General features: G+C 35.0%; 3 protein-coding genes and 1 pseudogene across 3 annotated transcripts; 1 reads left to right on the forward strand and 3 right to left on the reverse strand.

Moving 5' to 3' along the window:
* Positions 1-9,686: 9,686 nt before the first annotated feature.
* On the forward strand, positions 9,687-10,254 carry LOC120134280 (MLP-like protein 423). The gene is made up of 2 exons (XM_039150733.1): positions 9,687-9,831; positions 9,908-10,254. Exons 1-2 carry the CDS (start codon positions 9,687-9,689, stop codon positions 10,180-10,182), a joined length of 420 nt encoding a protein of 139 aa, XP_039006664.1. The 3' UTR covers positions 10,183-10,254.
* A 937-nt stretch (positions 10,255-11,191) lies between these two features.
* Positions 11,192-13,324, reverse strand: LOC120134281 (WAT1-related protein At1g70260-like). The gene is made up of 7 exons (XM_039150734.1): positions 13,086-13,324; positions 12,937-12,999; positions 12,714-12,830; positions 12,067-12,176; positions 11,749-12,035; positions 11,515-11,666; positions 11,192-11,426 (listed from the first exon to the last, which is right to left on the reverse strand). Exons 1-7 carry the CDS (start codon positions 13,286-13,288, stop codon positions 11,192-11,194), a joined length of 1,167 nt encoding a protein of 388 aa, XP_039006665.1. The 5' UTR covers positions 13,289-13,324.
* A 2,686-nt stretch (positions 13,325-16,010) lies between these two features.
* Positions 16,011-17,693, reverse strand: LOC120133990 (WAT1-related protein At5g40240-like). The gene is made up of 7 exons (XM_039150475.1): positions 17,456-17,693; positions 17,298-17,363; positions 17,067-17,180; positions 16,760-16,976; positions 16,502-16,660; positions 16,281-16,432; positions 16,011-16,154 (listed from the first exon to the last, which is right to left on the reverse strand). The coding sequence occupies exons 1-7, from the start codon at positions 17,626-17,628 to the stop codon at positions 16,016-16,018; spliced, it is 1,020 nt and encodes a 339-aa protein (XP_039006406.1). The 5' UTR covers positions 17,629-17,693; the 3' UTR covers positions 16,011-16,015.
* A 591-nt stretch (positions 17,694-18,284) lies between these two features.
* On the reverse strand, positions 18,285-25,506 carry LOC120134632 (annotated as a pseudogene).
* Positions 25,507-26,591: the final 1,085 nt, after the last annotated feature.

Below are 26,591 nucleotides of genomic sequence, written 5' to 3' on the forward strand. Positions count from 1 at the left end.
TTGATATGAAATATATATGTGAAAACAAGTATATGTTATGAGACAAAACCTATGATTATAAGCTACGTGAAAGTGTTCCTATCTGTTATATGAAGTATATGATCATATGTGAACAAGATATGATGAGTATGTGTACATGAATAAAGGTGATTGGGTGAGAAATGATAGAAATTATATGAAAACATGACATATGTGACATGTGAATTATATGGAAATGATCTACGTGTAAGTGAACTACGTGACTATGTGATCATATGAAAAGAAGCTATGTGATAAGTGATATGTGAAAGTGAATTACAAGTTTATGTGAATATTTGAAATGAAATAAATGATAATGCCCATGTTATGTGTCATGAGAGCTAGGGGTATAGTTGGCATGCCAAGAGTCGAGGGTCTACGCGGTTCTTCGGGACATATGTATATTCTTTGGAACATGTGTGAAGTCTGGAAAGACACATACTTGATCCCTAGCATATGTATATGATTCTTAAAGAATTCTATGTGGTCCTTATGGACATTATTATGTGGCACTACGGTGCAATTCTACGCGGTTCTTCGGGACATATGTATATTCTTTGGAACATGTGTGAAGTCTGGGAAGACACATACTTGATCCCTAGCATATGTATATGATTCTTAAAGAATTCTATGTGGTCCTTATGGACATCATTATATGGCACTACAGTGCAATTCTACGGGGCACTTCGGTGCATTTATACGAGCTGTGGTGACAGCATAGTGCACAACCTCTATATACTCACATATCGATAGTTCTTACATATGTACATGGGCTAATCCAGAGATATAAACAAATATAAGTTAGTGGTATGATAAATGCTATAGAAATGATATGATGTTGTGTGTGTATAGTGTTTGATTGAAAAAGTATGTGATTATATGATAAACTGTTAATGATGAATTATGTGTATGTATGTATTTACTGCAATTAATCTGATATGATTTTATACGATATGAAAAATGCATAGAATTGCTATAACATGATAGAACAGAACATGCATATATCAATATATGTTTTAAAGTGCATTATAAGTTGTTATGCCTCACTAAGTCTTCGACTTAGCGTGTGATTGTTTCACACGTAGGTTTCGAGAAGAGTAAGGAGTGATGCGGAGCAAGACAGGTCAGTTTTCCTTACCAAAAGATCAGATCAGAAATATTTGACAAAGTATGTATTTGGTTATGTATAAAGTGTTGGTATGTAATAAGTCATTAAGTACGAGCACTCTGATAAAGTCTTTATTTTGATTTAAATAAAGTTTTAAATTTCCCGGGATTTTTCTTAAGAGTCAAGGTTTAAAAAGTCAATGTGACACTTCGGACTCGTATCCGGGTCGGATACGGGTTGGGGGTGTTACATTTAATGGTATCAGAGCTATGGTTTAGCCGATTCTCGGCATAAACCGAAGTCCAAAATGTCATAAAAGGTGTACATGCCAACATAGATTGAAAAATTTCTGATCTGATAGTGTAAGGAATACGTTGTCTTGCTAATAAAATAAGAATAGTTTAATACAGTAGAAATCCGATCGTGATAATTTCGAAGTAAGTGAAAGGTGATATTCCTGATTGTGATAGCTATTCACTTGCCCTGGCCAGGCAGGATGAAGAGCGGACACCTCAGGAAATGACTAGTAAGATCAAAAGTTGATTTCAGAAAGCTGAAATCATATCTGAATAATGATAGAAAATTTTCATCGTTTGGAATCGGAAAAACGATGTAGAGTAGTTTTGCTATTATGTGAATAAGATAGAAGATGGTGAACGGGTGTCACCATAAGAATGTTAAAAAGATCTAATGACGTGATGATTACGTATAGAAGAACTCAAGGATAAGTGCATCAGTGACAAGCGTATAAGATGTATAAGTCAGAGCTTATGAGTTTGAAACGAAGTGATAATATTGCGCATAAACAAGAGTATGTTTATGATAAGGGTTTGCAGTTAAGATGGAAAGAGTTAGCATTGGCTAACTAGAGTATGTGATAAAAATGTACTGGAATTATAAGATTATAAGATATTGTCAGGATATGATAACCAGATCTGCAATGGATCTGGATATAGTTGCATATTTGGATCATAGTAATGAGGTATAGTAAAGGAAAAGGAAGTAAGAATTTGTATATTTAAGTAAAGCCGAGGATTGATAAGAAGAGTTTGAGAATGTGTATATCGATGATCAGATTATAGGACATAGGAAGTCAGAATGTGGAGTTTGAGCAAAAGAAATTTCAGGATGTATGAGAATAGAGGTGAAATTGATAAGTTGAGTAAGCGAATTTTGAGATAATCTAGATTGGAAAGGATGTATATGATTGGTATAATAGGGCTTGTGCCCTAGATTGAACAAAAGTTATTATCTAACTGTCAGAGTAAAGGTGCTAGAGTTATAAGATTGGAGGAAAGATATAGTGGAGTTAATTGATTATGATGTGAAATTGAATATAGTTGTATATTCTGAGCAGATAGCTATGATGTAGAAACAGAGATAAGTATTTGCATGGAACCTTCAGGAAGGAAATACAAGTATAATAAATGATAAAGAATGAAGCTATGTATAAGAAATGGGTTATCAGAGTAATGAGGATGCAATGAAGATTGGTATATAAAGATGAGTATAAGTGATAAGACCAGAGTATGTGAATATGAAAGGAAATATATGATTGATGTATAAGGAATAAGGAATAAAGAAATGAAAGGGTTTCATTTAAAAGAATCAGATACGATAAATATGGAAGTATAGAGAACAATTTTGATATAGAAATAAGACAAGTGTACAAGGTGATGTGAAAATATTGTTTGACTCCTTAAAGTATATGTTTAATCACATTGAAGAAGATCTAAAGTTGTGTTTTGGTCAAATGATGACGAAATACAAGTTTGGTATGGTTATGAGGTAATTAGAGAGTTATGAAGAAATAGATGGATTTATGATATAGAGTAATGAGATGGATGTACTGTCAACGTGATGAGTGACATTATATGGAATTTTAGAAAGGTCAAAGGAAAAATGCATAATCGAATGAGAGAAAAGACAACAATGGATTGGTATTACTGGTTATTATTTATATGATAAGCAACAGAAGAGGAATGTATAAACGAAAAAGATAGTTGGAAACTTAAGGATTGAAAAGTAAGTTTCTTATGATGACAAGAAAGAATAAGTCAGGGAAGCAACATAAGAACATTAGAAGATATGTTCTTACTAAGATGTTCAGTGAAAATTCAAGAGCGAATTTTCTTATAAGGAGGGGAGATTTGTAACATCCCCAAAAGCCGGATCAGTGACTAAAATGTAAATTTTGGAAACTGTGTGCTCAATTTTGAAATAAGTTAAAAGTGTTGGGATTTAAGTAAAGAATTTTGATGATAGATTGAATAGCATAGATGGATAATTAAAGGGGCAATTTAGTCTTTTCAGCTTAAAGGATATTTTGTATTTCCTTTAAATACAGGTGATATACGTGGGTTTTGGGAGAGTTCTGGAAGCCTTCTTCTTGCTCTCTTCTTCTTCTTCTCGTAGCTCCAGCTTAAAGGTAAGTTTGATTTTTAACTGTTAATTTATGGAATTTATAAGTTGGTTTTGAATCTTTGGGGGTTATATAAGCTTAAGGAAAGCTTATATAAACTTAAAACATCAAGAAGGGAGAATTAGAAAGGAATTTCTATTAAAAGATTAGAAATGAAATTTTGATATAGAAAGGTTTTTGAAATTCTAAGGATGAATTTGACTTGTCATCAATCTAATTAAGAAGTATAAAGTGTTAGAATTGGATTTAGAACACATTGAAAATTTGGTATGATTTTTTGAATCTCGTATGGAATATAGGATTTTGAGGTTTAAGATGAAATAAATGAATATAGATTGATTTAAGTATGTGTACTAGAGTTAAGAATGAAAAGGGGATGATATATGAAGTGTTTGAGAGGAAATGAAGTAATTTTCGGGTTGAAAATATGATTTCTGGGCAAGGGGAATCGGTACCCATTCAAGGGGAACCGATACCCCTTCAAACGACAAAATTTCCAGAATGTCATGAGGGAATCGATACCCCCTCAGTAGGGAACCGATTCCCCCTAAAGGAAAATTGGGAATATGGGTTTAATAAGTTCGTTTAAGTTGCTAGTATCAAATTACAAGGTGTAGGTATCTAATAATTGCCTTAAAATGTATAATTATGTAGATTCAGAGCTTAAACGAGTTCCGGAACCATTGACAAGTAAGATCGATCAAGGGGAAAGATAAGAGATTGGAATTGACTAGTGAGGCCAGGTGAGTGCATATTCAATAGTATACGATGTGCGATGGGAATAAGACTTACGATGAGTCTATTTCCTAAAGTGTTACACATGAATTCATGATTAAAGGCATGAGTGGAATATGCATGTATGTATGCTTGATTATATGGATTGATCTGTTCTTTTATGTGTTGGATGATAAAGTATAAGTAATTCCATAAGAAAGGTTATGAATTATATGAGATATAAAATATGTAATCATAGTAAAATATAATTATTATTATATGATAAGTGAAATAAGCTGGATAATATTGATCTATAGGATGAAGTGAGAATAGTACACTAACTAGGAGATTTGAACATAAATGATAAGATGAACATATAAGATAAGCTAGATGGGAAAGATTCATATGTTTAAATAAAACTATAACACATGGGTTGTATGATAGAAAATTATGAAGTTATATGAGAAGATTATAGGAGTTATATGAAATTGAATTAAGTAAACAGATTAGATTATATATAAAGAAATAATAGAAGTGAGATATGTTTATAAGTCTGCCCTAGATGAATATGAATACGAAATATAAGAGTGCTATATGATTTATATTAGGATAATCTTGAGGATATATATATATAGATAGATATGAAATGAAATGAGTTATATGAATACACAATTATGTGATGAAATGGTGGATTACCTGAACATGTGAATATATATATATATATATATATATATATATATATATATATATATATATATATATATATATATGTCTAAGAGAAGGCATAAGATTAAGATATAAGCAATGTGACTATAAGTATATGTGCTCTAAGTGATATGACTTATAAGTATTTCTATTATAATGTTACATGATATGTTATGTATGTTAAAGGAATTATGTGATGGTATAAGAATTGATATGAAATATATATGTGAAAACAAGTATATGTTATGAGACAAACCTATGATTATAAGCTACGTGAAAGTGTTCCTATCTGTTATATGAAGTATATGATCATATGTGAACAAGATATGATGAGTATGTGTACATGAATAAAGGTGATTGGGTGAGAAATGATAGAAATTATATGAAAACATGACATATGTGACATGTGAATTATATGGAAATGATCTACGTGTAAGTGAACTACGTGACTATGTGATCATATGAAAAGAAGCTATGTGATAATTGATATGTGAAAGTGAATTACAAGTTTATGTGAATATTTGAAATGAAATAAATGATAATGCCCATGTTATGTGTCATGAGATCTAGGGGTATAGTTGGCATGCCAAGAGTCGAGGGTCTACGCGGTTCTTCGGGACATATGTATATTCTTTGGAACATGTGTGAAGTCTGGAAAGACACATACTTGATCCCTAGCATATGTATATGATTCTTAAAGAATTCTATGTGGTCCTTATGGACATTATTATATGGCACTACGGTGCAATTCTACACGGTTCTTCGGGACATATGTATATTCTTTGGAACATGTGTGAAGTCTGGGAAGACACATACTTGATCCCTAGCATATGTATATGATTCTTAAAGAATTCTATGTGGTCCTTATGGACATCATTATATGGCACTACGGTGCAATTCTACGGGGCACTTCGGTGCATTTATACGAGCTGTGGTGACAGCATAGTGCACAACCTCTATAGACTCACATATAGATAGTTCTCACATATGTACATGGGCTAATCCAGAGATATGAACAAATATAAGTTAGTGGTATGATAAATGCTATAGAAATGATATGATGTTGTGTGTGTATAGTGTTTGATTGAAAAAGTATGTGATTATATGATAAACTGTTAATGATGAATTATGTGTATGTATGTATTTACTGCAATTAATCTGATATGATTTTATACGATATGAAAAATGCATGGAATTGCTATAACATGATAGAACAAAACATGCATATATCAATATATGTTTTAAAGTGCATTATAAGTTGTTATGCCTCACTAAGTCTTCGACTTAGCGTGTGATTGTTTCACACGTAGGTTTCGAGAAGAGTAAGGAGTGATGCGGAGCAAGACAGGTCAGTTTTCCTTACCAAAAGATCAGATCAGAAATATTTGACAAAGTATGTATTTGGTTATGTATAAAGTGTTGGCATGTAATAAGTCATTAAGTACGAGCACTCTGATAAAGTCTTTATTTTGATTTAAATAAAGTTTTAAATTTCCCGGGATTTTTCTTAAGAGTCAAGGTTTGAAAAGTCAATGTGACACTTCGGACTCGTATCCGGGTCGGATACGGGTTGGGGGTGTTACATGTAGTCAATACTTTCTTTTTTGCTGAAAACCTTTGATAACCAATCTCGTTTTGTAGCGTTTGCTCCCATCGTACTCTTCTTTGATCCTGTAAATCCACTTTTTGTGGAGAGCTTTCTTGCCTGGTGGTAATTCAACTAATTCCCATGTCTGATTTGACATAAGCGAGTCCATCTCATCTTTCATAGAAGACTCCCACTTGACTGAATCCTCTACCTGCATTGCTTCATCATAACACTCTGGTTCACCATTGTCAGTCAGCAACAAGTAGTGCAAAGAAGGCGAATAACGCTGGGTTGGTTTAGGAATTCTGGAGGAGTGTCTTATTTTTGGTGTGCCTGGTTCTTCTTGAACTGCTTCTGGTCTGATCTGAACATCATTTTCAAAAATCTCCTCGAACTCAGCAAATTCCTTTATTTCAGCTTTGGTATTGGAGCTACTTGATTCTATGGTTGTCATGTCTTTGTACATCACATTCTCATTGAAAATAACATCTCTGTTTATGATGATCTTCCGATTTTCGTAGTCCTAAAACCGGTAACCAAACTTATCACTACCATAACCAACAAAGGCACATTTGTTGGACTTAACATCAAGTTTACTTCTTTCAGCTGAGTCTATGTGTACATAAGAAATACAACCAAACACTCTTAAGTGTGAAATGTTTATTTCTTTCTTGCTCCAAACTTCCTCTGGTATTCTGTCATCCAAAGGAACTGAGGGCCCATGGTTGATCAGGTAAGCTGCAGTGTTGATAGCTTCAACCCATAGAAATTTGGGCAATCCGACATGTATCATTATGCTTCTAGCACGTTCATTCAAAGTTCTGTTCATGCGCTCTGCTATGCCATTCTGCTGTGGTGTCATGGGAACTGTTGTCTCCATCTTGATCCCATTGTTTGCACAGAAATATCTGAATATACTGTTTATGTACTCTCCTCTATTGTCAGACCTCAACCGCTTGATTTTCAAACCAGTCTCATTTTCCATCATGGCCTTCCATTTTCTGAAGGTATCAAAGACTTCTGATTTTTTCTTCAGAAAATAAACTCACACCTTCCTTGTTGAATCATCGATAAAGGTGACATAATATAATGAGCATGCAAGAGATGGAACTGGAGATGGTCCTCATACATCAGTATGAACCAACTCTAACTTTTCTACCTTGGGTGTCTTGTCAATCTTTGCAAAATTGACTTTCTTTTGTTTGCCAAAGATGCAATCTTCACATATTCTGACATCTATATTCTTTAGATCCGACAGCTTCCTTTTTGGCAAAAGCATCTTCATCCCTTTCTCGCTCATATGGCTAAGCCTTTGGTGCCATAGGTTTGATTTTCCATCAGCATTTGTGGCTGCAATAATATTCTCTAAATTTGAGGTTACATAGAGAGTACTAGTCTTTTTACCATGAGTAATGGCGAGTGCTCCTTTGGTAATTTTCCATTCACAACCTGAAAAGGTTGTACTATATCCTTCTCCATCAAGCTGTCCTACAGAAATTAAATTTCTTTTGAGGCCAGGAATATGTCTCACTCCTTTCAGCACCCAGGTGGTCTGGTTTGGCAACTTTAATAGGATGTCTCATTTTCCGACGATCTTCAAGGTTTCATCATCAGCTAGATGAACCTTCCCAAAATCACCACTGACATAGTTTTCAATGATTTCTTGGCATGGGGTGGAGTGGAAAAATGCCCCTGAATCCAAGATTCATGATTCAATCGGACTGTTGACGCTTAAAATCATGACATCACCTGTCTCCTTCTTCATGTTGGCAGATTCTGTGTGTCGGTATCTTTCTTCAGTGCTCGACAATCTCTTTTAAAGTGACCATTCTTGCCACAATTATAACAGGTATAATCTTTCTTTCCCGTTCTTGATTTTCCCCTTCTGGATTTGTATCTACCACGATTTGAATTTCTTTCTGAAGTTCTATTTCTAGACTCCGTGTGCAAGGCTGAGGAGGTTGATGCTTCACCTGATTCTCTCCGTCGAATTTCTTCGCTCAATACCAGATCCCAAACATCGTCGAATTTCAATTTACTATTTCCTGACGAGCTGTTGACTGTTGTAACAATATCATTCCAACTGTCTGATAGAGATGATAAGAGAATTAAAGCTCGAACTTCATCATCGAACTCAATTTCCACGGAACTCAACTGGGTTGTGATTGTGTTGAGTTCATTTAGGTGTTGAGCCACTGATGCCCCTTCCGCCATCCGCAAATTGAATAATCGCCTCATCAAATGAACTTTGTTTGAGGTCGATGGCTTCTCATACATACTGGAGAGAGCTGCCATAAGACCCACCGCAGTCTTTTCCTTTGCTATCTTGAAAGCAACATTGCGGGATAACTCCGAGGGCTTGTCTGTCGAGAAGAGCCCAGTCTTCATTCTTCATGCCCTCTGGTTGCTTTCCTGAGAGAGGTTGATATAGATTTTTCTGGTACAAAAAATCTTCAATATGCATCTTCCAAAAGCCAAAGTCCGCACTATCGAACTTTTCAATTTTCACCTTCCCTTTGTCTGCAGTCATCGCTCCCACTCGAATATGGCTTCGTTTGGATCGTTTCTGAAAATTCTTGCGAACCACTTTGTATTAGAACACCTCCGTCGAAAATTTCGTATCGCCGACAAAATTTTTACTATTCACGAAATTCACTATTCATATTAATAGTAATGAATAGTAACCTCACAAAAAATTGACAAATTTTACAACCAAAAGTTCTGATACTAGTTGTTGGGAAATAAACTGAGTACGAGTAATTTTCCTATAACCAGATTAGTGCGAATGCGAAATAAAAGCAGAAAAATAATACCCGAAATTGATAACGGAGTTCAGCCAATTTGCTTACGTCTCCGGACTGCTGTATATATTTTACTAAGAGAAAAAATTTACATGTGTTTACAAAACACTCACTACTCACAAGAAAACTCTCTAGTATTGGGAGAAAGAAATGATTTGGGATGATTTTGAAGCTAAATGAGCTAGGGTATTTATAGTTGAAGCTTAATGACTAATCTTATAAATACCCTAAAGTTCAATGACTAAATGTGAATTATCCCATGCCAACAAATTCAACATTTTACAGCTGCCCCATTCGATGCATTATTGCACCGAAAAAAATCAGATTTTTATGTCTATCGATTTTGACCATTTTCCAACAATTAACTCCACCACAATTTTTCCTCAAGTGTTATCCCATGACTACAAGAGCATTGAAGTGCTCGAGGGCGACGACAAGTTCCCCGGATCTATCCGTCTCTTCAATTATAACGAAGGTAATATTCATTCGAACTTGTACAGTAAAAGAAAATGTTGTTTCCCTAAAGTATTAAGTAAATATAATTTTTTTACGGTCTCCGTTGGTTAAGGTGTCGAAGGAGAAAATCGAATCGGTGGACGAAGCGGAGAAAATATATGTTTACAGCATCTTTGAAGGGGATCTGATGAAATACTACATGAGCTTCATAGCTAAGATCGTGGCGGTTCCGAAAGGAGAGTCGAGCTTGATTAAATGGTCTTGCCAATTCGAGAAGGTCAGTGAAGAGATCCCTGATCCAAGCATCATCAAGGAATTTGTTGTGAAGAACTTTGTGGAGATCGATGACTATCTTCAAACCAAGGCATAAAGGGTAGGCCACACTCCTGTTTTAATAAGCCGATCGTGTATGTTTTATTAGTGAATAATATGCAGGGTTTCCACTCTTGAATATTAGCTTATAATATGGTATTTATATCGTTTGTTACTGCAGGAGTTTCAATGCGACTGTACTGTTATAGTTTCTCTCGGTAATAAAAATTAGTAGTTTTTGTATTTAGTATTAGTAAACTCTTCGCCTTTAATTTTTGTCAATAATTTGTAGAATAAGTGGTTAAAAGTTATCAATTAACACCTCGGATTTTATGGTTAGAAGAAGTATTATTCTTTCGAAAATTCTTGAGTTTGTACAACTGCATTTGTAGAGTGTATTTACATTATTAATGGTTGAAAATGATTTTAAACATACATTACCTTATAACGAGTTTAAGATATTTAATTTTTTTAGATAATTAAAATAACACACTTGTATCTTTTATGTAATATTTAAATTATTTATGATTTTTTAACAAGAGACTAATGAATACTTATTGAACTCATTATTGATATTATAACTTACGACAATAATGATGTTAATTAAATAAATTTTAAATTTATAATATAAAAATTAAAAGGTGGGATATGAAATGTCTTAAAAAATATGAATGTGTCACTTTATTAATAAATAAAATTTAGGGTAAACTATATTATTAGTCATCAATGTATTATTTCTATTTTCTTTTGGCCACTAGATTAATTTTTTTTCATAAAAATATTCAAAATTAACGAAAACGTTGAGTGACATTTTTATAAATTTTATTACATCATTTTTTCTCTCCTCATCAATAATTTATATATTTTAGTAATTTTATTTGACAAATATGATGGTAATATGTGATATTGCACAAATAGTTTTTACAAATTAATTTTTTTTATTTTAAAAATAAAATTTAATGTTTTTTACATGATTAAACGAAATAAGAAGAAGAAAAACATATCTACAAAAAACCACAGCAACAACCTGCATATCATACGTAGTATATACATGCAACCAAAGTATCTTATAGAAAACCTAGCATAGCATCATTTTCAAAAAGAAGGGTCCCTTGCCATTGCCAATAGCTTTCAACAATTGTTATGGTGCTCTTAGATCTGTGTTCTTCCTTCCCCAACAGTAGAGCTTTCTCCAGGTCCATTCTCTGGACATCACCTTCTTTACGGCGCTGCTCTTCTTCTTTCATTTGCCCCCACATCATCGTGTAATATCCCACTCCGATTATCAATGTTCCCATTACACTGTAACAAGTTTCGTATTAATTAAATCATCGAACTTTCTATCACTCAATCGAACAAACGATAATAACACAGGTTGCGGACTGAGTACCTTCCATAATGAAGACTGTTTGCAAAGAAGGTAACACCAAAAACTGTGGCAAAGACTATCCCAAATGTATTGAACATGGGCACGTAGAAAGGGCCTTTCATTCGTGTACATGCTGAATGAACGTTGCCACGGATAATGTTCCCAAAGACTCCCTATAAAACAATTTAATATAATTGAATCCATCATTAATGAAATATATATACTTAGCAGAATTTCAAGTTTTCCTGTTCTTACTGTCAAAACAACGAGTAAAAGGTCTTGTTTGTGTTTCAATTTCCAAGCATTTAAGTCTCTCTCCATCAACAAAGAGAAAACCAGACACTGGAGAGTCCCGACCAAGCTGTAAAACGATGCCACTTTCATCACTTGTAGATATAGTTTAACAGTCCCAGCCAGAATAATATTCCATATTGAAACAGATAAGGAGGCGGTAGCTCGGAGAACACCGCCGAGAACCCAACGATCCGGTGCCGAGTAGAACACAAAAAATGTGGGTTCATGTTGAAGTTGATAATGGTTGCCTTGGAAGAAGAAGGAATTTCGTATAAATGCCAAATGGGCCTTTGTATTGTTCTACAGCAATGGCTCCAATGATGGAGACCAAGGTGCCAATCACTTGGGCTTGGCTGCTGCTGCTGCTACTCCAATCGGGCTTTGTCTTCCTATATGATAATGAAAACGTCGGACAACTTTTGGAATCTGTTTAATTAGGTATAATGTCCCTACATTTATTTGAATGCTACTTTAATCTTTATTTTTTGTTGTTGAAAATTTTAACTTCAAACGTTTCAATTTGTAGTTAAAATGAGTCTTAATGCTCAATATATATTACCGATATGATACTTTCATATGTATTTAATTATTGATGTGTCACATATTAGTATATCACATCATCATCTTAGATGACATAACACATGTCATATTATTACCTTGAGTGACATTACACATACTAAATCAACATTTTAGCACAGATTAAAATATCACTAAATGCTAAAATACTAAGGATTAAAATGCTAAAAATATGGTTTAAAATAATCATTCATACAAATGTTAGGGTTAAATTTGATATTGTGTATACTAATTATTATCATTCCCATGAATCATGCATGTGTCGTTGTTATCATCATGAGTTTTCCTTTTTTTTTCTGAACTGAAAGAGATAACGACACGAAAAATATGGCTTTGGGAAGAAGAAGAACATGAGAATGATGGAAAGCAAGAAGGAAATAGATGGTATTAGGAGACGGGTTGCACATACAACGATGGGTGAACTATAGCTTAGTCCCACGAATGCAAGATTCTGAGATATAGCTATCCTATAAATCAACACCGGTAAAAGAAGAAATCAGTTCAAGGCCATACACGTTGAATATCGATATTTATAAATAAATAAAAAAGCTTCAAGATTAAGAGAGAACCAACCCTGTTAAACCCAGTAAAAATATACGCACGAGGAGTGGAAAGGTCAAGAGCGACCAGTCTGTCCTGCAAATAACAAAGAAACAAAGATAAAGAAATGGAAGAGTTCAGAAAAGGAGAAAGATAGAGGAGATTGCAGCATTTGAAGGCACCTTTCCCGATGAAAAAGAAAGGAAAAAGGGAGCAGCAAGAGAGAGCCCACAGCATTGGTGTAAACCACAAACACAAACGGACTCATTCCTGCTGTTATGGTTGTTTTGGCCAAAATAGTGAGTGCTATGGTATAAGCTTCCATTATCACCATCGCCGTAAACGGTGCCATTTCACCAGCTCTTTCTCTCGTCATTATGACCATCCCCCTCGGTTCTGCCGATGAATGGCAACGAAGAGCGGCAGCAAAAGAAGAAGAGAATCCCTGGTTTAGCCACTGCCCTCTCTCTTTGGCCGCGTGCTGGCGTGTAATGTGGGGGCATTTATAAAAAAAATAGAGAAATTAAGGTTTGTTTTGTGAGAAGACAGCTAGTTAGATTAGCCTTTCACATGTGGGTGAAGGTACTTGGGGAGTGAAAAAGCGATTCGGGTGACTGACTCTAGCTCCAAGTAGAGGGGAAGATGTAGACGTATTATTCATATATTGAGGTTTAATAGCCATAATCAAAATGGTATTTGATTTTATGGGGTTGATTGGAATGGAGTTTGTGGTGGACATTGATCAAGGCCCTACCTCTAAAGCATGATAATAAGCACTAATGGTCCACTCTTTTGATTAATTTAAACAAAAAAACATTCCTTTCAGTTTCAGTTTCAGAAATTTGTTTAAATTCTTTCAAATAAAAAGGGTAAAGTACGTAGATGGTTGTTGAGTACTCTTAAAATTTATAAAATGATTCTTGAGTATAAGATGTTATTTTGTTGAGTCATTCGGCTATTAAAAGTTATAAAATGGTCATTCGACTATTCATATGTTCAAAACTAGTCCTTTTCTGTTAAAAAATCAATGACTGTTTGAGTTGTACATTAATTTGTTGATTGAGATATGATAAAATATGATTTCATAACCGTTTGAGTTGCATTTTGTTGATAAACTCTCTGTTTACATATGTCATGAGCTAATGCTTGAAACATTATGTCGTTGAGCCAGTGCTTGAAAGCAACATCAGTGCCTGTAAACATCATTAAAATATAATTTTATAATATCCTAATCAACAGACTCCAGTTCAGATTCCGTCAATTTTTTTAAACGAAAATAGATGAGATTTGAACATATGGATGGTTGAGTGATCGTTTTGTAACTTTTAATAGTAAGGGGACTCAACAAAATATCATTATATAGCCGGGGATCATTTTGTAACTTTAATAGTTAGAGGACTCAACAAAATAACGTCCTATAGTCGAGGGACCATTTGCATACTTTACCCAAATAAAAAATTATTAGTATAATACCGTGTGAACAAATTAGTAAGACCAACAGCATTCTGTACTCAACATTCATTTCCTTTGCAATTCCTAATTTGTTTCCCCAAAATCTTTCTCAGGGAAGGTGTTTGAACAAATTAAGTTAAGAACATCAGGTTTTAAGCATCAGTTGAAGAAACATGTGCTTTAACCAGGCCAGAATATTGTGGTAAGTAGAAACTACATGGCTACAAAAAAAAAAAAAAAACAGGCACCTTGTACAATTCAAACCCCACCTCTAGGCTGCTCTCTGTTCATGTTATTGGGCTAAGTCCATGGCTTTTTCAGATAGTGGGCTTATGGACCAATACACAATGCCCATGAAGCCGAACTCATACACATCGACATGAGTGTTATGTAAACCGACAGACCAAAGACTGATCAGAAGCGTTTAAAAAGAAAAAACCAACAGCATTTTTTGCTTAATATTCATTCCTTTGTAGTTCCTATTTTGTTTCCCCAAGATCTTTATCTGGGAAGGTATTTGAACAAATTTATGAAGTCAACTAACTATATGAGGTTTTAAGCATCACTTTAGTTATCAGTTAGAGAAACTTGTGCTTTAAACCAGGCCAACAGATCATGGTAAGTAGGAACTACATTGGCAACAAAAACAGTATGCAGGCACCTGCTTCTACATATTACGGTTGCTTCTTCCAGCTTAACAAAAACCAAAATATCAGAAGGCAAAGATATTTCATTACAGGTAAAGCCAATACACCATTCCGGACAAAAAAGCTGCATCTACATACATACAAAGCCCTGAAAAAAATAAAATATCGAATGGCAAAGATACTTCCATACAGGTAGATCCAACACACTTTTCCTGGAAACAAATACCTTCAGGACGATCAACGACTAGTCCTAGTCCTAGCCTGCTGTCATATGTACTACTTTCCCATTTCTTCTTTTTCAGAATTTAACTTTAGAAATTTAATAAGGGAGCATTTTTTAAAGATTTTTTTGTGGTGAGGATTAACTTCTCTTAGATGGGGATTTGTCGGACTAATATGGGAAACTAAGTTGGAAAATGAGTTTAATTCTTCTTTTTGTGATTTACCTTATATTCTATTAGGAGTGTAAATGAATAGAATGTTAATTGGATTGTTTGTAAATAGTTCAATTATTAAGCTAAATAGATTAGTATGAACAATTTTTTTTATGTTTTTTAATAAATGAACGAACACGATAAGCTTGTTTGAAAGCTCGTTTATTAGCTTGTTTATCGACTAACTTACAAGTTCATTTACCCAGTTCTCATTTTCTTTTTATTTATTTTTTACATTTTAAATATTGGTGAGGATAGAGATTAAATTGAACACATGATGAATTTTGGAGTTTATATTGTAAAGTCTAAGGAGCTTAAGGACTAGTGACGTTATTTCACCATTTTCTTTTTCTTGCAAGTAAAAGGGTAAAAAGAGTGTTGGTTGTCGATCATAGGAGCATGTTCGTGAATATTAAACGAATTGAACATGAATAACTTCAAAAATATAGAAATTAACACAGACTAAATATGAACGTCTTAAGAGATAAATAAACAAACACGAACATAGGCTCAAAAAAATCTTTAAGGAACCGTATAGTAGGATTGCCTGGTTGGATTTACAATCACATTTGCCTTTCTTTATACAGCAGAACTTTTATCATCTGTTCTCTTTTGCAGGAAAGGGACTTTAGGGCTTGCTGATCCCAAACTCTCTTCTTTAGCTTTTCCCCACAGCACTCCATAAAATCCACTCACAATAATCACTGCACCAATTACCCTACAATGGAACCAACCACAATTAACCATCAATTACTTTCTACTCACCATAATATGTTGGAGTACTATTATAAGCACATATTTCTTCAACTAATGTCTATAGTGATGCTTCAATTTGTTCAAATACCTTCCCAGAGAAAGGTCTTCTCCCAAGAAGACAATGCCAATAGCGGCTGCAACGACAATGGCCAACGGCTTGAACATGGAAACGTAAAGAGGTCCTGCTTTCCACAGGCACCACGAAAACAAGCTGATACGAAACGTAGTCGCCACTATCGCCTGCATAAACAACACCATGTTATGAATCTTTTGGTCAGTGACTTCAAGTAGCAACTATAGTGTGCTTACCGAGTATAAAATTGCGACCAGTCCTATACCAGGTCTTATTTTCCAAGCACTAGGGTCCCTAACTAGCATCAACGAATATATCGTTGAAAGAATCGCATTGAAGAAGCAAAGATAAAACATGACAGTTAATACTGCCGGGAACTTTTTCAGAACCATTGCCTGCAGAATTCACAAAGGATGAAAGTCAGTACATACTGTATTTATATCTCTATAATATCATAGTTAGGATAATGTATAAGAAGGGTACAATATAGCAACCTGTACAATATACCATGCAGAAGTCATAAAAGCTTCAATTGCAAGAAGAATCCCCCCAAGGATCCATTGTAATTGTGGAGATGAAAGAAGCTGATGAGACAGTCTGAGAATTGTTGGTCCCTTGTAGAATGTCACTACGAATGCCCCTGTTATGGAGATTATAGTTCCCAAGACCTTGGCTTGGCTGCTTGTGCTTCTCCATTCGAACTTTTCCATCCTGAATGACAAAGAAGCAAGGATTTCGAGTATGGTTTTACAGATTAATAAGGTGATAAGGCAACTCTAAAATGAAGCAGACTAGCAAAACCTGAAAATGATGGCTAGTATGAAGGTGAAAGCTGGAATGAGGTTGAGCATGGCCGTTGCCATTGCAGGAGAACTGTAGTCAATACCTGCGTATCCGCATAGCTGGCCGATGCATCTGCATTGATAAAGATGTGAAAAAAAATATTGGTTTTCTTCTTCTTCTTTTGAATAATGATCCACTAAAGAAAATAGTGTAATCTTGAAATTGCAGGAGAAGAAATAAGGTACAAACCCAAGCAAGGAAAGTAAAAAGATCAATCTGTACAGGTTGGAGGAGGTCCATGGAAGACGCACAGATCTGTAAAATCACATAATTCAGAAACCATATGTGAGAACACAGAAAAAGAACGAATTGAAATAAAGATGTTGAGCTAAATTTTGTAAAGGGACCTGTGGAATACAAAGGAGCAAGGAAGGAGAACTAGGCTGGAGAGAACATTAGAGTAAACAATAAGAACATATTTGTTAACCCCACTAGACATTGCTGCTTTGGTTATCACCATGCTGCTAACTTGAACTAAAATCACCATTATCATTCCCACAAATGGCAACAGATTCCCCATTTCTTTTCTTTTGCAAAATCTTTATCCCCTTTCTCCCTGTTAAACAAACATATATGAAGTGAAATTCACTTCGGCATGGAAACTATGTTTTCCATCTGAATTGACCCTAGAGAATGTCTCTATCACTCATGACCACCTTTCCGGTGAAAATTATGAATAATTTATAGTACTCATCAATGCTTACTGGTCCATGTGGCTCCTTTTTTCACGATGACAAGAAAAAGAGGGAACGCGTTGAGTAATTTAAAAGATAAATTGGTGTTACTGGTAAAGAAACTGGATTATGAATCAACGGGATATTACAAGTTTATTGATATCTTTAGCGTAGTTTGCAAGTTTTAGACTTTAGTTCCCTGTCCTTTAGCGCATTTATCACGCTACCATTGCTTTCATTGATTTACCTAAAGATTTGTGTTCATAAATGAATTGCAGTGTCACTTTTGCATATACCCAAAAGCATTCCTGGAGTCTTTATTTCTCCACCCCAACAACTAATGAGAAATAACCAAAAAAAAACTTTTTTTCTTTTACTATAAAGCTCTAAAAATATTTCAAATAGTTTGGACAAACAACAATTTCATAAAAAAATAAAATCCCACAACTGGGCATGCAGTGAAGGAAGAAGGAAGATGGGAGTAATTTCCCTTCAAACATCAAGGAATCACAAACAATTTCATTACGAACTCGGAAGTCAGAATAAAAAAAGAAGTAAAATCCTTAATGGAAGGCAACAGCTTCAGCCTGCAAGTGTTGGAGAAGTGCATCCATGCTCATTGTTTTGTGTTCTGCCTTATCCCTCGCCCGTACACACACCTGCACCCAATTAACGTAAATATCATGGAATCAGCTAGCTCTCTTTTTTACTTAAGAATCATAATCAGCAGCAAAGATACACACACACGACGAGGCACGCATTTGCAAAGGTATACAAATTTATTCAAAAAGGCACATTAAATCTATTCAGAAAACATAGGTTGGACAAACCTGCTTATTGTTCACTTCCACTTCTCCTACAACCAATATATGGTTGTACTGTGCCAGTTGAGCTTCTCGTACCTGCGTAGTGACACGAGAAACAAGTGGAAAAAATTGATTACTTCAAAAATAATGATATAAACCTTGACTTGGAAACAGCAGAGCAAGCTGGTTGGAGATTGATAGGCAAAAAATCTGAAGCATAGTGTAATAAAATAATCAGCAGGGCAGTGTGTTCCTCAATGCATAACTGTACATAGAAAGAGTTCATAACTTGACTGCAAGAAAAATGGAATTTGATGTAATTGAAGATGTCAGGAGTTGCACCTTCTTTTGGATTGTTCGATCTGTCATATCAACATCTACATAATAACCAGCCTCATGAATCCGATCCCGAACCTAAGAAAATCAAATAAGGGATAACATTTGAGTATTTTCTCCCTTCAAAAAGACTGATGCATACCAAGCAATCAACTCATCGACAATAAACTAAATGGATCCTACAGTGCCATACACTTCATAAGATGTAAGAAAAAAATGCAGAGTCCCATTTTCAATAGTTTCCACCCACATAAACGTTGCTCTGTTCTCAAAACTCATCCAGAACAACATAAAAAATGTCTATTTTGGCAAGATCATAGGAACTACAAAATAGCATACATATGTCTCGTGAGTCGAGAAATAAATAGTCACAAAAAAATATTAAGAGAACATGCAGGACACAATATTAACAATTTATGAATGTTTTAAAATTGTTAAATGAGGGAGATAAAGGATTTATTACGCTGCGGCCAATTGAGAAATAATTTCTTGTCCAACAAGGGGTAAGGCAGAATGCAGGGGAAATAGATAATATCAGATAGCATATGCAATGACTATACATAGATGCACCATAAATTCCATAAGGTTGACAATTGAGCGAAAAGGAGCATACTCCGAGATCAAATTACCTCTATCGCATAGTTCTGGGACTTATCTGACACAGGGCAAACAATTGCTTGACGGGGACTAAGCCAGAAGGGCCATTTACCCTTGTAGTGTTCCAATAATATAGAAAACATACGCTCAACAGACCCCAGGATAGCTCTGTGTATCATAACAGGTTTCTCCCTCTTGGCTTCATCTTCGGCTGAGTACTCCAACTTGAAGCGCTCGGGGAGCTGGAAGTCCAACTGAAATAAAGGGCACCGGCAATTTTCATAAGACAGAAAAAATAGATTATTAGATAATAGAGGCAGAAGAAAAATGAAGCACAATTGAAGAACACCAACCTGTAATGTTGCACACTGAAATTTCCTATTCAGTGCATCAGATACACTAATATCTATCTTCGGACCATAAAAAGCCCCATCTCCTTCATTTATCTGTACCAACATTACAGTTAGATATAAACATATAGAAAGAAGCCAAGTAAAATGGACAGCATCATTGACTAGTCCTCAGTATAAAATAGAGAAAATAAAGCACAACAAATAGATCAAAACAGGCAAGCCAACTGCTTTCTATTCTCTTATCAAGAGAGAATTCCACTATTTAATCAGTATAAATTTATGACTCACGATTGGCTAAACAAAAGGTCCCAAATACAAGAAAAGAGATCTTGAGCAACAAATCAAACCCACTTGGTATACTCACCACTTTTTCCGGCACACAACATTCGCACCTCAAAATATCAGATCCTATTGAATCATAAGCTTGAACTAATATTTTGACTAGGCAATAACTTACTGAGGCTAAAAAATTGAGAAAGTTCTACGTGCATTTATATTGCAAGTCATACCACATTCCAAGTAACAATATATAGGCCGGATCATAGCAGAAGCAAAATTTTCTCATTTATTACCCACACAATTAATTCCAAAACAACCTCTATAGTGAAGAACCCCAAGTTGACTTAAGGGGTTCAATAGAAAGCTGACCTGCCATGGCTTCCCAGATTGATTCAAGGCTTCTGTAAGAGCAGTTTCAGCTCTGTCCCAAGTTTCCAAATCACCAAGGTATTTCTCTGGCCTCTACAGTTCAAATATTTGTAATACAAAATAAAAATTGCATCTAGAATTCAATCCAAAAATGATTACACACTTAAATAACTAGTCTTTAAGTCTTCTAATATATAACAAGAATATAATCCTGACAGAAGTAGATATATTAGATCATCCAAAACCATTTTAACAAACAATTGTAGAAGAAAATAAATAAATAAAATTTCAAGAAACTGTGTTTTTATATGAATAGCATTTGAAAATTATAGACAGAAAATAAATCATCATCTATACTCCCTGCAAAATGCACTTAGTTATCGAAGAAAAATACTTTCAATTCCTAAAAATTTAAGTGAATGGAGCTTCTCATACCGTAGAAAGTTTCAGGTCATAAGTAAATCCAAAAACAGTGTAAGCATGATCAATGAACTCCAGGACACCTTTAACTTCTTCTTTTATCTGGGAAAAATAAAGAAATAAAGGTTAACACAAACATTATAAAAGAAACAGGGAATAAAAATAATTCAGATTATAAGTTACAATTTAAAGCCAACCTCACCTGGGATTCCCTGCAGAAAATGCGGGCGTCATCCTGTAAAAATACAAGTAATGTCAAAAAAAGGAGGTCAATAAAAGAACATCCACCATACCTCCTTTCACCCAAAAGATGTTCACGAGGTTTCTGGAGAGAATTTTAAATAGCACAACTATGCAAATCAAAATGTATAATTGTTTTAAATTAAGTCCAAAAACCACCAAGCAAGTTTTCACTTGGGAATCAATCATGATACACCAAAATTGGTCTTTGGTGTCAAGCCAACAGAAAGGTACATAGAGCTAGCAAGGATCACAATCTTGAAAGTTCACATCTAACAACAGGTACCTGCTGAAACCTCCTGACACGTGTTAACCCAGTCAGTGCCCCACTAGCCTCATTACGATGCAAGACACCAAAATCAGCCAGGCAAAGAGGTAGTTCTGCATGAATTATTGATAATGATAAGAATGTTGCGAAGAAGCCAGAAATGAGAAGATAAATCACCTCGATCACAATTAACATGACAGCCAAATGATCTCAAATATCTCTTTCAAAAGAAAAGTTAAATCTTGAGGCTCAAAAAGAACTAAGGCAGAGCCAAGAGATGCGAGCAAATCATATGAACATGTATTCAAGCCAAGACCATTTGAAAATATTTATAATTAGCACTAATTTGTTCACTAATACTATAACTCGTTCCATAGTATGAAAGAGAAGGGAGAAAAGAAATGTTGAATCAACATCCGCATATGGAGGAAACCTACAAAGTAAGCACCAAAAGACAGAAGTCCATGTTTAAAGCATCAAAATGATGTAGTGAACAAAGAAGTATAGCCCAGAGAAGCTTCTTTAAGCTCTCCTCAAGAAATAGTTAAGTTATGATGCAAACAATGACGGAACTTCTAAGAAAGAAAGGATGCTGCAGCCTTGTACTAATGTTAACACCCTGCCTAGTACTCTAAGCAGTATCAATGTTTTTCTAGAAACATGATGAAAAGAAATAGGAGAAACACAGATGTATTTGAACTGACCTTGATAGGAACAAACTCTGTGCTGAAACATTAAACAGTGGCCTGGGCAGTTCATAGGTTTCAGTCCAAACTCTTGCTTTTCAATCTGTAGCAGAAACCAAATATAACCCCCCAACACACACGCACACAAAAAAAAAAGAGTGAGAACATCACAGGAAGATTAAATGCATAAAATATATTTTTTAAACAACTTACGTTAAAATTCAAGTTAGTTCATGTAAATATTAAGATTCACCTGTACAACTAAACAACAGAAACAAGTTCTGTTTTTCTGTTGTTACACAACATCTCACCTCAAATAAAAACATATTCTCCTTATAATTTGCAGCATGGCCAGATGTTTCCCAAAGATTCATATTGTACATGTTTGGTGACTTAACCTGCCAAAATTAAGCAACTTCAGTGACTTGTTAAATTAAGCAACTTCAGTGACTTGTTATTGGAATTACACAAGTTATAAATAAAGCTCTAGAATAGAGAAACAGAGAGAAGCCTTGTAACCTCTTCGTAATCCCTTTTCCGATATTCATTTCGTATAAATCCCATTAATTTGTTGTAAATTTGAGTGCCATGAGGAAGAAAGAACCAGCTTCCTGGGCTGAAAGTTACCCAAAATCCCAAATATCAATATCACAAACATTCTTGAACACAGTACCACAGATCATATTAAAGTATATTGTGTACCTGAGGGGGTGACAAAAGAATAGCTCCTGCTTTGTACCCAACAATCTATGGTCATATTTCTTTGCTTCTTCTATCCGTTGGATATATTCCAATGGAAAACATTAACTTTCATTAAAATCAAAATTGTGATGGTAGAACAATTAATGTACTATGGAACAAGAAAACTCCTTTTCTTATAGTTATGAATTGCCTAAACAGGCCTTTGTCTATGTATGTAGAAAATAAGAGCTTAAAGTAATTTCTTCTAATATGCCCCATTTGGATATCCTTTTCATTATAATACACGAAATGAATATATTCCCTTATGCATCATACTCATATATAGTTGCTTCAACAATCACAAATAATTAAAATAAAAAAAACAAATAACTAAAATTGAAAGAAAAAAAATATAAAGGGTACAATAATATATCTGACAGCAATTATAGAAACAAAGGAGAAAAATTATCTCACCTTCAAACGTTTCTGGTCAGGATATGATATACCATAAACTCTTTGTAAACTCTCACGATCTTTGTTTCCCCTCCAGTAAGCTGATGAAGCCTGAAGATCACAATTAATGAGTAAACCAGGAAATTGTATTTACAAGGAATCCACGCATCTCCAAAACATATCTTTCATGGATCAATGTGACATGTCACCTTTAAGCATGCAAATGCCTTCACGAAGGAAGTATTGGGAATATGAGGTCCACGACAAAAATCAACCAAGGGACCACATCTGTATACTGTGATAGTTTTGTCTGCAGGCAAATCGTTGATGATCTCAACCTGATTACAAAAATTAGCACTGCAGAAATTAGTGCAATGGGAAAGCTTATAGGTAGAGAGGAATCATGTCAATTAATATGAAAATTCAAAATACCATCACTCAACTTGCCTTAAAATTATTTTCAGAAAACAACTCAAGGGCTTGTTCCCTTGTCACTTCAATTCGTTCAAAAGGCTGTTTTTCCTGCATTAAGAAACCAAAAGGAAACAAGAATCTACGATGAAGTAACAGCTTTACCATTAGCGTAACTCCCATGTAATAGAAGCGTAAAGAACATAAAAAAAATTAACCACTGTTTAACATTTCATAATATGATTTCAAGACTCCCAATTTTTTCCTTCACAAATGCATAAAAAAATCAACAAGGGTATGAGTTGATTAATTGAATAGAATTACAATGCTAATTAACATGAGGTCGCTGGACATGGATTAGAAAAATACAGTATAAACACCAAATGAGCATGGATAATGGTGGGAGGTGATCATAGAAAAAAAATCAAAAGTTTGAAAGTATGAAGTTGGTCTTTTAATAATATTAACAATACCGCAACAGCTTTCGATGCCCCTGCTTCAATTTGCTTAAAGTGGTCCTCATTCAAGCCCAAATCACCATAAAATGCATCGTAATAGAAACCCTGTGAAACCACATACCATCTTTATAAGAAGGCAAATTCACACCAAAAGACCTTGGCAAACCAACTTAGGGATCAAGATGAAAAGAATGAAACATTAAACAGTAATTAAACCATAACATTATTAAAATGCCTTAAGTGAAAATTGTAAATCTAGAAGAAAAATACAAGCTAAACACGGTATTTTCAATTATCACAATGCATAATACTTTATCCCTACAACAAAAACGTGTTTGCTCATGCAACCTGATTGAAATAAATTGGGAATTCTAGAAATGGTACATACAACTATGATCATTTAAGAGACAAATATCTACAGTGAAGCAACTTCAATATAACCAAAGCCCAAGTAATGAACTTACCTCTCCTCTTGTGGTGCAAGGCCCAATGCATAGTTTGCAACCATAAACGCTCTCAAGAGACTGCATAACCACCGAGTCAAATTAGCCAATGAATTTGAAAACTAAAAGAAACTCAGAAATCAATCCATCTACTTTAATTTATCAGGATTTGGTATTCCTGCATCACCAAAACTGAAAAATTAATCCAGTTATTGGTGAACAAATGCAATTGGGCAATTAAATTTTGCTAAACTGTAGTATATAAATTAATGAACTGTTTATTTTTTTACTAATTCTTAGCATATAAATTGCTAAATTACTGATTTGAAAGTTCAGCAATATTATCCAACTAGATCAATTTCTCAGCTTTCATAAATTCAAAATAAAGTAAATTTTAGTAGAGGATAAAAAAATTCCCAATTTACCTCACCTAGGATGTGAGCGCTAGAGTGCCAAAAAGTATCACGGCCTTCATCGGTATCAAAATTGAAAATCTTAAGCTCACAGTCACCTTCCAAAGGCCTATTCATATCCCACAAAACCCAATTGACCGAAGAAATCTAAGGCATTGGCAGCCAAGCTCTTGGAAATTTCTCGAGCAATATCCATAGGAGACGAAACCCATTTTTTCCCTTCCTTAACTGACCCATCAGGTAACGTGATCTTGAGATTGCTGCTGAGCCTGAAGGTATTGAAATATTTTGATGCGCTTCTCGATGACTTGGTTGAGATAGGCTTCGTCTTTGGGATGGGAAGCAGCCATGGTCAAGGCGGAGAAGCGGCGGAGATGAGTGGAGGGTGGCTTAGAGAGGAGGAAGAAAGCTGGCTGAAGAAAACAAGTGTAACGGCGGACAGTAGAAGAGAGAGTGCATAACATAGAATGCAAGGAATTCTTTGCTCCTTATTTTAGCTTTTTTTTTCATCAGTTTTGGAAGTTTAGGGTTTTTAATATTTTATAGCATAGTGTCATAGGACTAGACTTCTGCAGTCGATTCGTATGGTACTTAGATGATTTTCAGGTTGAAATGGCGCCTAAGTCAGCCTTATCCACGTCCTTATGAGTCTCTGGTTCACTAAGTGACGAACAAACCCTCAAGGGTTAAACAATAATGCAGAAACAATAATGCAGAAACAATATTTAATCGGGGCTAATCCAAGCCACCTGGGTTGAAGCGGATCTCTGAAGCACGAGCACTGTGGGAACTTTCTAAATCACCAAAACTTAAATCACTTTGGCACTTTGAAAGAACTCAGAAAAGAACACTCTCGATGCTATCTCAGCCCTCACGATCGGTAACACAAGCCACAAAGGCTTAAACACAAAGGAGAACAAGCCGACAAGGCTAGAAAGCTAGCAAGCAAGAAAGCTAGAAAGAATGAACTCAGAGAGAGTAAGAGTAAATGCCTGAGTTTTATTACTCTGAAGAGAAAGAATGAAGTTAATGGTTACAAATGAGGGGAGGAGCTCTCTATTTATAGTTGAGGCCCTCAAGATCCAACGGTCTAGATCAAAGTACATCGATAGCTTACATTGAATCCTACCTTAATCAGAACTCTATCTCTAAGGTATTTGAATTCAAATAAAACATTATTCATAATTAAATCCTTAATTATTGGATAATATTATTCTTTCTGGAATCTTCCAAGGAACGGGCCAGGTCTGATGATTCTGGGCAAGCCCAACACTCTGTATTATTCTTCTACAGAAATCTGCGCACACATGTCTCGGTCCGAATCCACGAGCCTCGACAAAATTGCCCCCATCGAACATGTAACACCCTCGTCACTTCTCTCGGACGCCTTGGACTTGATCCTTCACGAACTCGAGCCTTTACGGACTCGTAAGCATTCTCCAAGAACCAGGCCAACTCGCCATGCCCAACAAGCCCAAAGTCTGCGCAATAGAACCCCTTCTGTGAACCTTTACGCCAATATTCATGGACCCAAAAGTTTAGTCCGTGACAATCTCCCCCACTTGATCTAGCGACGCCCTCGTCGCTAGGTGAGAA

The sequence above is a fragment of the Hibiscus syriacus genome, unplaced genomic scaffold, assembly GCF_006381635.1.
Source record: "Hibiscus syriacus cultivar Baekdansim isolate YM2019G1 unplaced genomic scaffold, ASM638163v2 tig00110597_pilon, whole genome shotgun sequence".
Taxonomy (NCBI): domain Eukaryota; kingdom Viridiplantae; phylum Streptophyta; class Magnoliopsida; order Malvales; family Malvaceae; genus Hibiscus; species Hibiscus syriacus.